Source organism: Amphibalanus amphitrite, unplaced genomic scaffold (assembly GCF_019059575.1).
Source record: "Amphibalanus amphitrite isolate SeventyFive unplaced genomic scaffold, NRLGWU_Aamphi_draft 000285F_arrow, whole genome shotgun sequence".
NCBI classification, from domain to species: Eukaryota; Metazoa; Arthropoda; class Thecostraca; order Balanomorpha; family Balanidae; genus Amphibalanus; species Amphibalanus amphitrite.
The window spans coordinates 74,654-86,271 of NW_024881780.1; the positions used below are offsets into that span (position 1 = coordinate 74,654).

The 11,618-nt window shown below is 49.9% G+C and overlaps 1 protein-coding gene across 2 annotated transcripts; it reads left to right on the forward strand.

Moving 5' to 3' along the window:
* Positions 1-1,243: 1,243 nt before the first annotated feature.
* On the forward strand, positions 1,244-11,554 carry LOC122387391 (leucine-rich repeat-containing protein 45-like). 2 transcript variants are annotated; one of them, XM_043377545.1, is made up of 16 exons: positions 1,244-1,717; positions 4,052-4,190; positions 4,765-4,915; positions 5,247-5,399; positions 5,941-6,069; positions 6,332-6,417; positions 6,773-6,858; positions 7,145-7,288; positions 7,569-7,659; positions 7,902-8,091; positions 8,477-8,595; positions 8,901-9,038; positions 9,381-9,554; positions 9,891-10,019; positions 10,355-10,476; positions 10,716-11,554. In XM_043377545.1, exons 1-16 carry the CDS (start codon positions 1,626-1,628, stop codon positions 10,873-10,875), a joined length of 2,103 nt encoding a protein of 700 aa, XP_043233480.1. In that variant the 5' UTR covers positions 1,244-1,625; the 3' UTR covers positions 10,876-11,554. The 2 variants fall into 2 exon arrangements, with proteins under 2 accessions (XP_043233480.1, XP_043233479.1); XM_043377544.1 differs by having other exon boundaries at positions 1,310-1,717; positions 4,049-4,190.
* Positions 11,555-11,618: the final 64 nt, after the last annotated feature.

Sequence of the window (11,618 nt, forward strand, 5' to 3'; positions counted from 1 at the left end):
TCCTGAGGATATTTTGAATACAGAAGCTCTTTATGAAACATGAAACATGTATTTTATATTATTTTAACAGTCAAAACAGCGGCCGATGTCGGTCCGACGTCGCCCCGACGTCGGCCCGACGTCGGCTGGACCTCAGCAATTGATCTCGGTCCGACGTCGGCCCGACGTCGGCTGGACCTCGGCTGGACGTCGGAACATGCGGGCATATACGACATCCAGCCGACGTCGTGCCGAGGTTGGACCGACGTCGGGCCGACGTCGGCATGCTGATGCCGAGTTGCCGACGTCACCCCGACGTCGGCCGACGTCGGGCCGACGTCGGCATGTTTACTGGGAACTTCCTCTCTTGTAGTATTTTAGTTTCCTAGGCATGACAGCCGAGCACTTGGCAACCGTCCCACTTGCCACTTGCCAGACAATTAGGCAACTGAGGGGTGCATCATGTTTTTTTCCACTACTCCCAAGATTTTGTACCTACATAATATGGGGAAGGGGGGAGTGGGGACATACACATAGACCTGCACCAGGGTCCAGGGCTAAGCACGTCCAAGGGACGGTGGGACTGTAGAGCTACGAGTAAATATTAGGCAGAAATTATTTTCGTTCGGTCGGGTCGCGTAGCCGCGCCGCGAGACCGAACCGTTCATACTTCAATGTCATTGCGAACGTGTTCCATTGGTTATTTTCCTCGCGAACTCGCGCCCGATTCATGATAGATTCACATTCAACGTGAACATACTAATTGCCGCGAAGAGTCGACTTCGACGGCCTTGGGGGAAACATGGCTTAGACTGCTTGGCATAGACGCGGGAACCAGGGGGGGGGGGGGCAGTGAGAGAAGCTTGGCCTCCCCCAACTCTGGGGCCGCGTCTATGAGGCGGAATTCCGCCCCACAACTTTGAGGCGGAATACCGCATTCACGGTATATAGAGAACTACCGCATTTTTTGCAAATGTTTTCTTTTTGTTAAACAAAACGCAAAGGGATGAAAAATAAGTGGCCTAAAACCGGTGAGAAAACTAGATTTTGGGGGCACCCTAGGTTGATCTCTGTTATGGTGTGCCCCCCCCCCCCCCCAGTCTTAAAGTAGTTCCCGCGCCCCTGCCGCTTGGTTTTCAGAGGACTAATGTAGGGGGAGCCGGAAGGCGAAAGGGAAAAAGTTTTTCATGATTTGTTATTTCGCCTGATATTAAAAATTATGTTGCAGCTCCAATTAGCGCTTTTATGACAAAATATGCGCACTTTACATCCATTTAAATGTGTTCTATTTTGAATTTTTCTGCTAGTACTTAGAGGTTGCCTAGCAACGGCCATTAATAGTTGTCTGTTGCCTAGTTACTTCGCTGCATCGTTTTTAAGCACCGAATTCCGAATACTAACACGGATCTCATGTTTGTGCTGGAAATCCTCCAAATTGATCAACTGATTTATAGTGTGTGACCTTTGCTCATTGTTGTTGTCTATTCTTGGAATAAATCATTGAATAGGGGACCAGTAGAACACCGCATATAAATATAGTAAAAATCACGTAAAAATGACGACTTTTACACGCTTACCAAAATCACTTCCCATTTCTGCCTGAGTGTGTTTTGGAATTTGGGCTATGCAACAATACAAACAAAAACATGAAGAATTTAGAAGAGAAATTCAAGGCTCTTTGTAAGGAGTTTGATATAAGTCCATCAAAAACACTTCTTGAGCATCTCTCGATTGATGAGTAAGTTCAAATTTTCACTCACGATTGTTACCAATTACCATGTTGTGATGTAAAGCAAAATATTGATATCCATGCCTGTCAAAATAATGTGAACCCATTGGTTTTACCCAATGGAATGGCCACAGCACACTTACCTTACCTTACCTTACCTTAATTTGATCGAAATTTAGAGGCCACTTGGCCTGTAGGGAACCGTTCCAATCGAGCTCGTGACCTTTTTGGACCTTTCTAGCTCCTATCAGGTACCATGTACCTGATGTTTGCCCAGTGGGCATCCAATCTTGATTTGAACTGCTCGATATTGGCAGCGTCAACTACCATCTGCGGCAAGCCATTCCAGTCATTGACTGCCCTCACACTGAACGATTTCCTCCTTGGTCTGGTGGTGGCTCTGGGCTTCTGGACCTTCTGCGAGTGGCCTCGAGTACGACCGTCCGTGGAAGCAGTAAAGAACTCTTCCGGAGCCAGGTCAACACCTCCATGCATCAGTTGGTACATTTGGATCATATCGCCTCGCCGCCGCCGATAGAACAACGAAGGCAGCTTCAGTTCTCGTAGGCGCTCTTCATAGGGAAGGTGTCTGATTTGGGTTACCAGGTGCGTCGCTCTCCTCTGGACACGTTCGATCAGGAGTTGGTCAGAGCGATTGAATGGGCCCCATGCCACGTTGCCGTATTCCAAGTGTGGGCGCACAAGTGTTTTGTACAGCAGTGGGAGGGTGGACTTGTCGATAAGCTCGAATGACCGTTTTATGATTCCTAGGATCTGGTTGGCCTTCGCCGCAGCAGCAGCAGCCTGTTTGCGGAACTTGAGCGATGAGTCCACGAAGACACCAAGATCGCGCTTGGCTTCGACCCCCTCCAGCTCAACTCCTCGGATGGCATATTTGACCCGAGGGTTGTTGCGTCCCAGGTGCAGGATTTTGCATTTCCCCTCGTTGAATGGGAGCTGCCAGCGGTCGGACCATGCCACTAGATCATCAATGTCGCCTTGGAGCGATGTCGTTACCGTTGGGTCTCGCGCCAGCTGCATGGGCGATGGTTGGGCAGAGTGGTTTCTGACATCTCCGTTAGGAGAGACAGCCACCTCTCCCTCCGCATCAGCCTGCGGCAGAGTACTGACGGGGTTACGATTTTGCTCATCACTCGCCGGCTGGGTGTCTTTGGTGGGGTGGTCTCTGCCAGCTCTGGATTGAGCGACAGCCAGCCCCGCAACCTCGGCGGCTACTGAGCGGGAGACACTTTCTTGCTGTATTGACCGGTAGAGCTTCGTATCATCAGCAAACAACTTTACTGAGCAGTCGACCACAGAGGGTATGTCGTTAACGAACAGCAGGAACAAGAGGGGCCCCAGAACTGAGCCTTGAGGTACACCACTCCTGACGGCAGTTAGTTTCGAGTGGCATCCGTTCACGACCACTTCTTGTTTGCGCCCGGATAAGAAGACCTCAATCCACTTCAAGAGTTTGCCTGAGATCCCAAAGCACCTAAGCTTTTTCAGAAGTCGGATGTGTGGTACCGCGTCGAACGCCTTACGAAAATCCAGGTATGCCACGTCAACCGCATCTCCTTGTTCGAGCATCTTAGTCCAGTCCTCCAGCACCTCCAGCAGCTGGGAACAGCAGGACCTTCGGGGACGGAACCCATGCTGGCGTCTAGACAGCTGGCCGGTGGATGTCAGAAATTCGACCAACTCATCGCGCACTAGAGATTCCATGACCTTGCATGGGATGGACGTCAGGCTTATGGGTCGGTAGTTCCCCGGGGTACTTCTGCTTCCCTTCTTGTGGATTGGAACCACTGTAGCTGACTTTCAAATCGAGGGGAGAATACCTTGCTCCAGGGATTCGCGGTACAAGTTGGACAGCGGGCCAGCCAAGGCCGCGGAGGCAAGCTGCAACAGTTTCGGATGCAGGCCGTCAGGACCAGGGGCAACTTTTGTTGACCTAGTATCTGCAATTAATTATCTATCAATTTGTCTTAATTTTCACCTGTGCTGAGAAAAACTAAGAAAATACAAATTTTCCTGTGACTGCCTGTTACAGTTATCAGATTTCCTTGTTTGCTTTCACTATGTCATTGTGACCCAGGGGCCAAGTTAGTGAATGGATGTTGACTATCTTTCTCTTTCCTCAATGTGTCACAATAGAACCACCAACCTTGCATGGATTTATTTGTCTAGGAAACATGGTTTAGATTTTTAAGGTTAAGTGTTGTTTCAGCATCCTCTTAAGAATTCAAATTGCCAATAATAAAAGGTGCTGAAAGAAAACCTACAATAATCAAACCCACTTACGTCCTACATCATCTGGTTTTGATCATATCCTGCCAGCAGCTGTGATGGTCTGCTGGACTTCTCCAGTGGAGATGTGACGTCTGAGCAGGCAGCCGTGCTTGGCAGTCTGCTCTCCACTTCTGGTGATGTCAAGCAGCTGCTCCTCAATGACTGTCTGCTCTCTGAGGACAGTCTCAAGGTGAGTCCTGGACTGTTCAATCTTTTATTTTATTTGGACTACTATGACTACTATTCAGTTTTGTTTTGATCATATTGAAATATTTGACATTTTCACACAGTTATGTACTGCATACTGATAGTATATGTAAGCTTCTGTAGTAACCAGTGAATAAGATGTCTGTCTCAAATGTGAACTAGTCATGACAGGAGCTAAGCATCATATTCAAATCCAGGTGCATCTTATTAAATGACTATTAAAAGGAATGATAATTAAAAGGACTTACCAATTAAATGACCCAGAGAACTGTTTTGCTTTCATGATGCATTTTTGGTGAAACTATCAATGTCAGGTAATGTCAGTGAGTGAGCAAATCTTGTGAGCTGGGTTCAGTTTAGGGTGCTGAGTTCATGCTTTGATATGCAACAGGAAGGCTCAGCTGGCATCTAAAGCCATCTAAAGTCATCCAGGCTAGGTTTCACCAAGGATACTGCAGTCTGCATTGATAAGAGACCAGTGGTGAATATTGTGTGCAGTGACCTGTCACTGTCTGATTCTCTTCCCATCAGGCTGTGTTTACCTTTCATTGTTGCAGGCCCTATGTCTGGGATTATGTCTGAACACATCTGTGACCCAGCTGGAGCTCCGGGGTAACAACGTGCGGGGACCGGGCACCGAGCATCTGGCGACCCTCCTCAGGAAGAACAGACACCTGCAAACGCTAACTCTCGAGTGGAATAATCTGGGTAAATACTGGACCCAGCTGCGGGGAACGCTCGACGACGCATGCCAAACAATTACTGATTGTCTGGGCCGGAGACGATGAGGAAGGACATCTCGCCCTTTTTATGCGATGCACCTGATACAAAATTTGGTGCTTCATCATCGGTGGCTTCAAAATCATTTCGTTCATGTTTGTTCATGTTTGTTCATGTTCGTTCTAAAAGGTTTGCACTAAAAGTGCACTATATTATTATTTGTATCAAAATTGATTTTGTTTTGCGAATTCGCCGATAGTGTGCCTTTTTATGCAGTCGGCCTCAGTATGCCAACACTGCACCTGTCTCTGTCTGACAGGCCTGAGTCCGGGCTCGTTCAAACTGTTTGCGGAGGCGCTGCGAACCAACAAGTCTCTGAAGTCGCTGGACCTGCGCAGTAACCAGCTGGACCACCAGTGTGCCGGTCACCTGGCGCGGGCCGTGGCCGGCAACCGGAGACTGCGGCACCTCGGTGAGTAACGAGCAGAGGAGAGCCGAGTGTCGCCGCAGGGGATGTAGGGCTCTCGCGAGATTAAGCGGTAGGTTTTGCACTTTTACGTTTCCGGTTATATCTCAGAAACTAATCGATCTACGATAAAGCCATTTTACACGATCATGGCTGGCTTGTGAACCAACAAGTCGATCGCATCTTCAACACTTAAAAGCTGAAGACGACGAAGATATAGCATGAAGTACACTAAATTTTCTAGGTGCAAAACCTACCGCTAAAACCCGCGAGACCTGTACGTGTTGCCAAATGTACCTACACTGTGTATGCCGTACTGACCAACAAGAAATGTACAATAGCGGATCGGATGGCGTTAGATGTATTCTGACCGGGCTGTCGTGAGGCGAGTGATTTAAACGGGCCACGCATGTTGCTGTCGTGTATTTATAAGATGCTTGTTTTTTTTTTTGCTTGCGCACGATGCTAAAACATCTTTGTTCTCACGCGTTCTACAAGTCCCATCAACCGCTGACAGTCCTCTGTAACCACGTTTCACATTTTGCAGACATGCGCTGGAACGGTATCGGCGTGTTGGGCGGCCGGGCACTGGTGGACGCTCTCCAGGCCAACAGGACACTGGTCTCGTGCCCCGTGGACGGTAACGCTCTACCGCCGGACCTGCTGCACACGATAGGTTAGTGAAGGAGAATAAGGTTGCATCTAATCCTGATTTATGTGCATGTTTGCGGCAATTTATCGTTGCTTCGGTCTCGAGCTCTATCAGTGTTTTATTCAGGACACATTTGATTCGAGTAGGGCGGAGGTCCCACCGCAGTAGTTTGTGTGCGCCTTTAAGTTGTCGAATATAATCGCTTCTTCTGTCGGTCACGTGTCGTGCCGTTCAGCGATGCCGTTACCTTCTGAGTTCTGACTGACAAACATCGGACTTTCTTCAGCGTGTCGGGTCCGTAACAACCAAGAGCTGCTGGAGTCGGAGGAGCAGAAGACCGCCGAACGCTCGCTACTCACCGCACAAATACAGGTGCGTGAAGCCTCACAGATGCAGCGTACATACAAATTACGATGTAATTATGCCGATGCAGGCACACGTAAAAAGTACGCGTTGATGCGACATCGAACAACATCTCTCAGGTGCGGGTGCGGCGATGTATTCTTTCCAATGCCTATCTGCAGATGATAAGATTTTGTTGAGATGTGAAGAGCAGTTCGGTGTTTGCTGTAGCTCGGTGAAATAGTGGCGTGACGTTACAGATAATTACCGACGGTTCTAACTGCTGCTTTGTTACAGGATACAGAGCGGGCCGGGCGCCGGGAGGTCGAGGGCGTCGTGAGGACGGTTATTAGCTGTGGTTTAAGTATGCTGTGTCTTTCCACAGGATACAGAGCGGGCGGGGCGCCGGGAGGTCGAGGGCGTCGTGAGGACCCTGCAGACAGAGCGAGCGTCCTTCTCTGGACTGCAGGCGTAAGTAGCGGACTTCTCCGAACTTCAGGCCGGTTCTCCAACCGACTGATAGACGATAGAGTGCTAATGGTCATGGGCGTCTGATGGGTCTGCATCACATACCAATGTGTGTAATGCAGAGTCACCCGCATACCATGAATGTTGGATGCTATGCAGTCGATCCAACGATGTATCTAATTCTACATACATAGCTCCCTTACCGATTTTTTGGTGTATTCCGATAACAGCCACCGATAACCCTCGACTAAAAGCCCCGTTTGGACATTGTCCCGCGCACATGTTGCAGGGACATGAACTTTCAGTTGGGCCAGCTTCAGGAGGCCCTTGACGAGAGGAAGGAGGCGGCAGAGCGGCTGGCGTCCAAACTCTCCGCCGTGGAGGCGTCCCTGGCTAACACCCAGGCGGCGCTGACCGCAGCGCAACAGGACAAGTAAGTTGTCACAGAGACAGTACGTGATTTCTTTGGAGAGTATATTTTTTCTTCTGAGATTGCGAAGATAGCAAATTTATTCCACTTTGTGTCGGAACACTGGCTTTTGAAAGGAGATTCGTGTTCATGATTGCAATGAAAAGCCGGGATGTCCACTTTCATCTACCTTGGTGTTTGCCAGGTTTCCTTGCATACCAACGAATGTCGCACTTTGATCAGGTTATCAGTCTAGTTGCAACCATGTCAAACAATCATTATCTGTAAATCATTATGCTGGCAGAACTGAACTCCAGGAGCAAGTGAAGACCTTGCAGGCTGAACTGGCTGCTCAAAAGAAGGCTAACTCGGAACAGCTCGAACACCACAAACAAGTAACGTTTAATGAACGTTGCCTCATGGCATGTTTTCGAGGATACCGAACTGAGCTGCTGCCCTGAGTCATGGTGACATCTTCAACCACGCCGTATCGCCTCAACTCTTTTAAGCGTGAAGCGTTCCCTCACCTTCCACTACATCTCATCACAGTCACCATATCTTCCATCAAACGTTCCTCCGTTTCCGTCCTGCGTCCACGGCTGTCACGATCTCACCCTTCCGGCGACTGTGCCCTCAGGTACTGGAGCGAAGTCGTCAGGAGCAGGAAGAGCGCTCGGCGGACCAGGAGCGGCGCCTGACCGAGGAGCGGCGCGGCCGGCTGGAGACGGAGCGTGCCGCGCAGGAGCAGCGCTCCAGGGCCGAGCAGCTCCAGCAGGAGACGCTCCGGCTCCAGGCCACGGTCGGCACACTCCGGGACGAGATCCAGGGTGAGTGAGGGACGGCGACACAGTTGGATCTGTAAGAATGACGGCAGTTTGGTGGTGCTTGAATGGGACGATACCTGTGGGCCTTGCCCTGAGGGATCTTGACTGTGGTGTGCGAAGGAGGTAGCAGCTAGGAAATCTGGGAAGCATCCTATTATGCACCTGTAACCCCTAACGATGTACGCACCTGAGGGCGAACAATATTTTTGTGCTCAGCCAGTTTGTCGTCTGAGATTGGAGACTTGTGCCGACCCTTGAACTGATGTTTTCAGTGTCGAACTTTGATGTCCTATGGTAGCAGTATCCGGTGTGGTTGAGTAGTAACTAATGATCTTATCATGATCGATGCGCTCAGTGACGTATCCTGACCTCTGGCATCGCTTTACAGCCGTCTCTGATCGAGAGGAACAGCGCCGCCGCGCTGAGGCGGAGGCTGCCGATGAACTCCGCCGAAAGGAGGTGGCTCAGGTCAAAGAGCAGGCGGCCGTCACCTGTAAAAACTTGCAGGTGAGAGGTCACCTGCAGTCGCAGGCTGCACCTTCATACGCCATCCTTATAGAATGACACCTAATTTTGTCGTGCTGATCGAATGGATGGCGGGATCGGCTCATACCATGCTTGTTGGTTGTGTACAGCCGTGATCTTCCAATGTCACAATTGAACAACTGTGCACGACCGGCAATGGTTATGCCTCTGCTCTGCACTGTTCTATTCTTCGTCCTGATGGCCATTTCTGTTGTTGACATGTCACTCGCCCGGCTCACAGTCACGGCGTTGCGTCCATATTTCATGTTCTGTATCTCTCCCTTCAGAACCAGCTGCGGCTGGGCGACGAGCAGCGGGCGGCGCTCGAGTCTCAGCTACAGGAGGCGTCTCAGAGACTGTACGCCGCCTCCCGCGAGACTCAGGACGAGCTGGCAGCGCTCCGACTGAGGCTCAAACAACAAGAGGTGAGTCGGAGGACTGTAAGGATGCTCACTTGTCTTGTTACTTTATTCCATAATTGCCTGGTGTTGAGATGCCTTTTTGTGAATATGGCACGTTAGGACGTCATGAGCCTCATATTTTGTAACCGATGTGCTATAACTGTTATCTGTGATTGTGCTAATATCGTATGAAATGATTTTGCTGTCCATCAGGTTAGTGGGCTGCTTTCTAACAAACTGTATATGGAGAGATGAAAAATTAGGCAGTCGCAGTTATACTATCTCCCCGCTGTGTATCGGCTAACAATGGAAATTCAAATCACTGGAATCCCGGAGACTCATCACACCTCATTACCATATTCGCAGAATGACCGGTGCCAGGCGCTGCAGGCGCAGATTGACCACGCCCACGGCCAGCTCTCATTGGTCAGTCAAGAGAAACATGAGCTGGTAACCACCAATCAAAGACTGCAGGACAAACTCCGTCAGGCAGAGCTGGAGAATCGTTCCAGCAAGTCGGAGATCGAGTGCTTGATGAAGGTATGGCAATAGTCGACATGAATAGGTGAACTTCCCTCGGTACCTGACTTTGTCTCGGCAGGCGCTGAACCCTGCGACTGAGTTTCACCAGACAAACGGCTCACTTAGATTGTTTGTAAATTTTGGGACTCATATTTAAACGAGGCCTCATTAACTTCCAGCAAGCGTAAAACTCACGTCATTTGAGCCAACCAGCCGTAAAAAGAAACAAGTCATTTTACGGCACCGATCTTATAGACTGGCTCTGATGAGCGCAGATGACCCTAGTAGTCGGCACACCTTTAAGCCTCGATCAACAAGGAAGGTGGGCTTTGACCGACTGAGTTTCACCGACAGGAGTTGGAGCTGAAGCAGCGCGAGGTGCAGACGGCCGTGGCGCGGGTGCGCTCCGACCTACAGACCGAACTGGACAGGGTCGAGGCCGAGAAGACTCGGCACCAGCAGACCGAGGCGGCGCTGGCAGAGGTTAGTCCGGACGGTCGTGTTGAGTACAGATCTCAAAGAGATGGGCTCTGTGTGCATACGCTCTGATCTAGAGGAGTTTCTGTTGGAGTGGATAAAACTTAAGCGTTTGCTGATAAAGCACGATTACTTTGAACGTCGAATATTATCTGCTAAAATCTTATTGAGGGTATCGCAACTATGAGCAATTAAAGGTCAGCTATAACATAATTTCACTTTACTTCGCGGTAGGATCTGGCATTAACTGATTCCTTCTGTGTATCCAGTTCAGCCTGAAAGCCAGGCCAACTTGCCCCGAACTTCGTCCCCCATATCTTGACCAACATGTACCACTTCAGACGCGCACTCAGCTGGCGCAGCGCGAAGAGGAGCTGGAGCGCGAGACCCGACGGCGACGCGAGGAGGTCCGAAAACTGCGCGACGAGCTGAAGCGACGCGAAACAGAAATGATCAGACACAAGTACGTATAGGACCAGCTTGAGGTCAAGGCGCTAGAGCTGACAAACAGAAATTGATTGACCATGGCGCTCAAATAGTAATTGTTCAACTGTTGTTCAGTCATGCTTTAAAAGTGCACCATCATCCTCGTCATGGTGAAGCCATTGCTGTATAATTTCTTCCACGTCTGCACCACTTTATGACATGCCACCCAGCTCTCTCTAACCCGAACATTACCCAACATTTTCCCTGTGTCTGCAGGCAGGATGAGCTGCAAAGAGCGGCCATGCTGCACAGCGCCTTCCGGAACTACTTTGACGCCTCGGCACCTCCGCGGAGGAGGTCCGGCGGCGCCCGGCGAGAGTCGGTGGCGGCCGCGGCGGAACCGACGGAAGAGGAACTCCCGGAGGACGAACTGTGACGCCAGGGTTTCCACCGGTGACCGGCTTGGTGTGGCGATATTGGAGGCTGAAAAGCACTATTATGCTATCGGTTCTCATTGCTATTGAGCCTGAGGAAGGATATCACGGTATGGCTGCCTGCTGAAATGATAGTCAACTTGAAAGAACCCCTCTGGTATTTCTGGTATTTTTTCATGGACTCAAAAGTTGCTGCATCGTGCTTGCGAATCGACTAGCGTAGTTCACACAAATGTGGATAACGTGTTAGTTCATTTAAAAAGTGGCAGCCACGGAATATTGCTGCACTAAGCAGGACTGGGCAGTTGCCAGTTGGCACACTGCCTGAAATGTATGCGATAGCGACGGCTGCTATGCATCGCAGCTTCCATGGAAAGGCTCACTGAAAGGCTTCCACCACACTGATCTCAATGTCTGTGTTCGCGGTAACCGTGTCTCTCTATGACTGTTTGTCTTTCCAGTTTGCACGGTTTCTATTCTTTGCACAACTGTGATCGCAGAAATGTGTATGGCTTGTAGTTCGATGATGTGCTGAGTGCTCAGAAGAGCATATGATCCGTCCGTCGGCTGTTGACACCCGCGATAGGTGTTTGCTTGTAACCTATTGAGCGTCGGTGTGGTCTTTCCATTTTGCACCATTTCTAGTCACTTGGTACAAAAGTAAATAAAATGTTTCATTTATTGGTACAAATTCTCCTTTAGGGTATCTAATCTACCGAACATATACTAGCTGGCGAAGAAATGA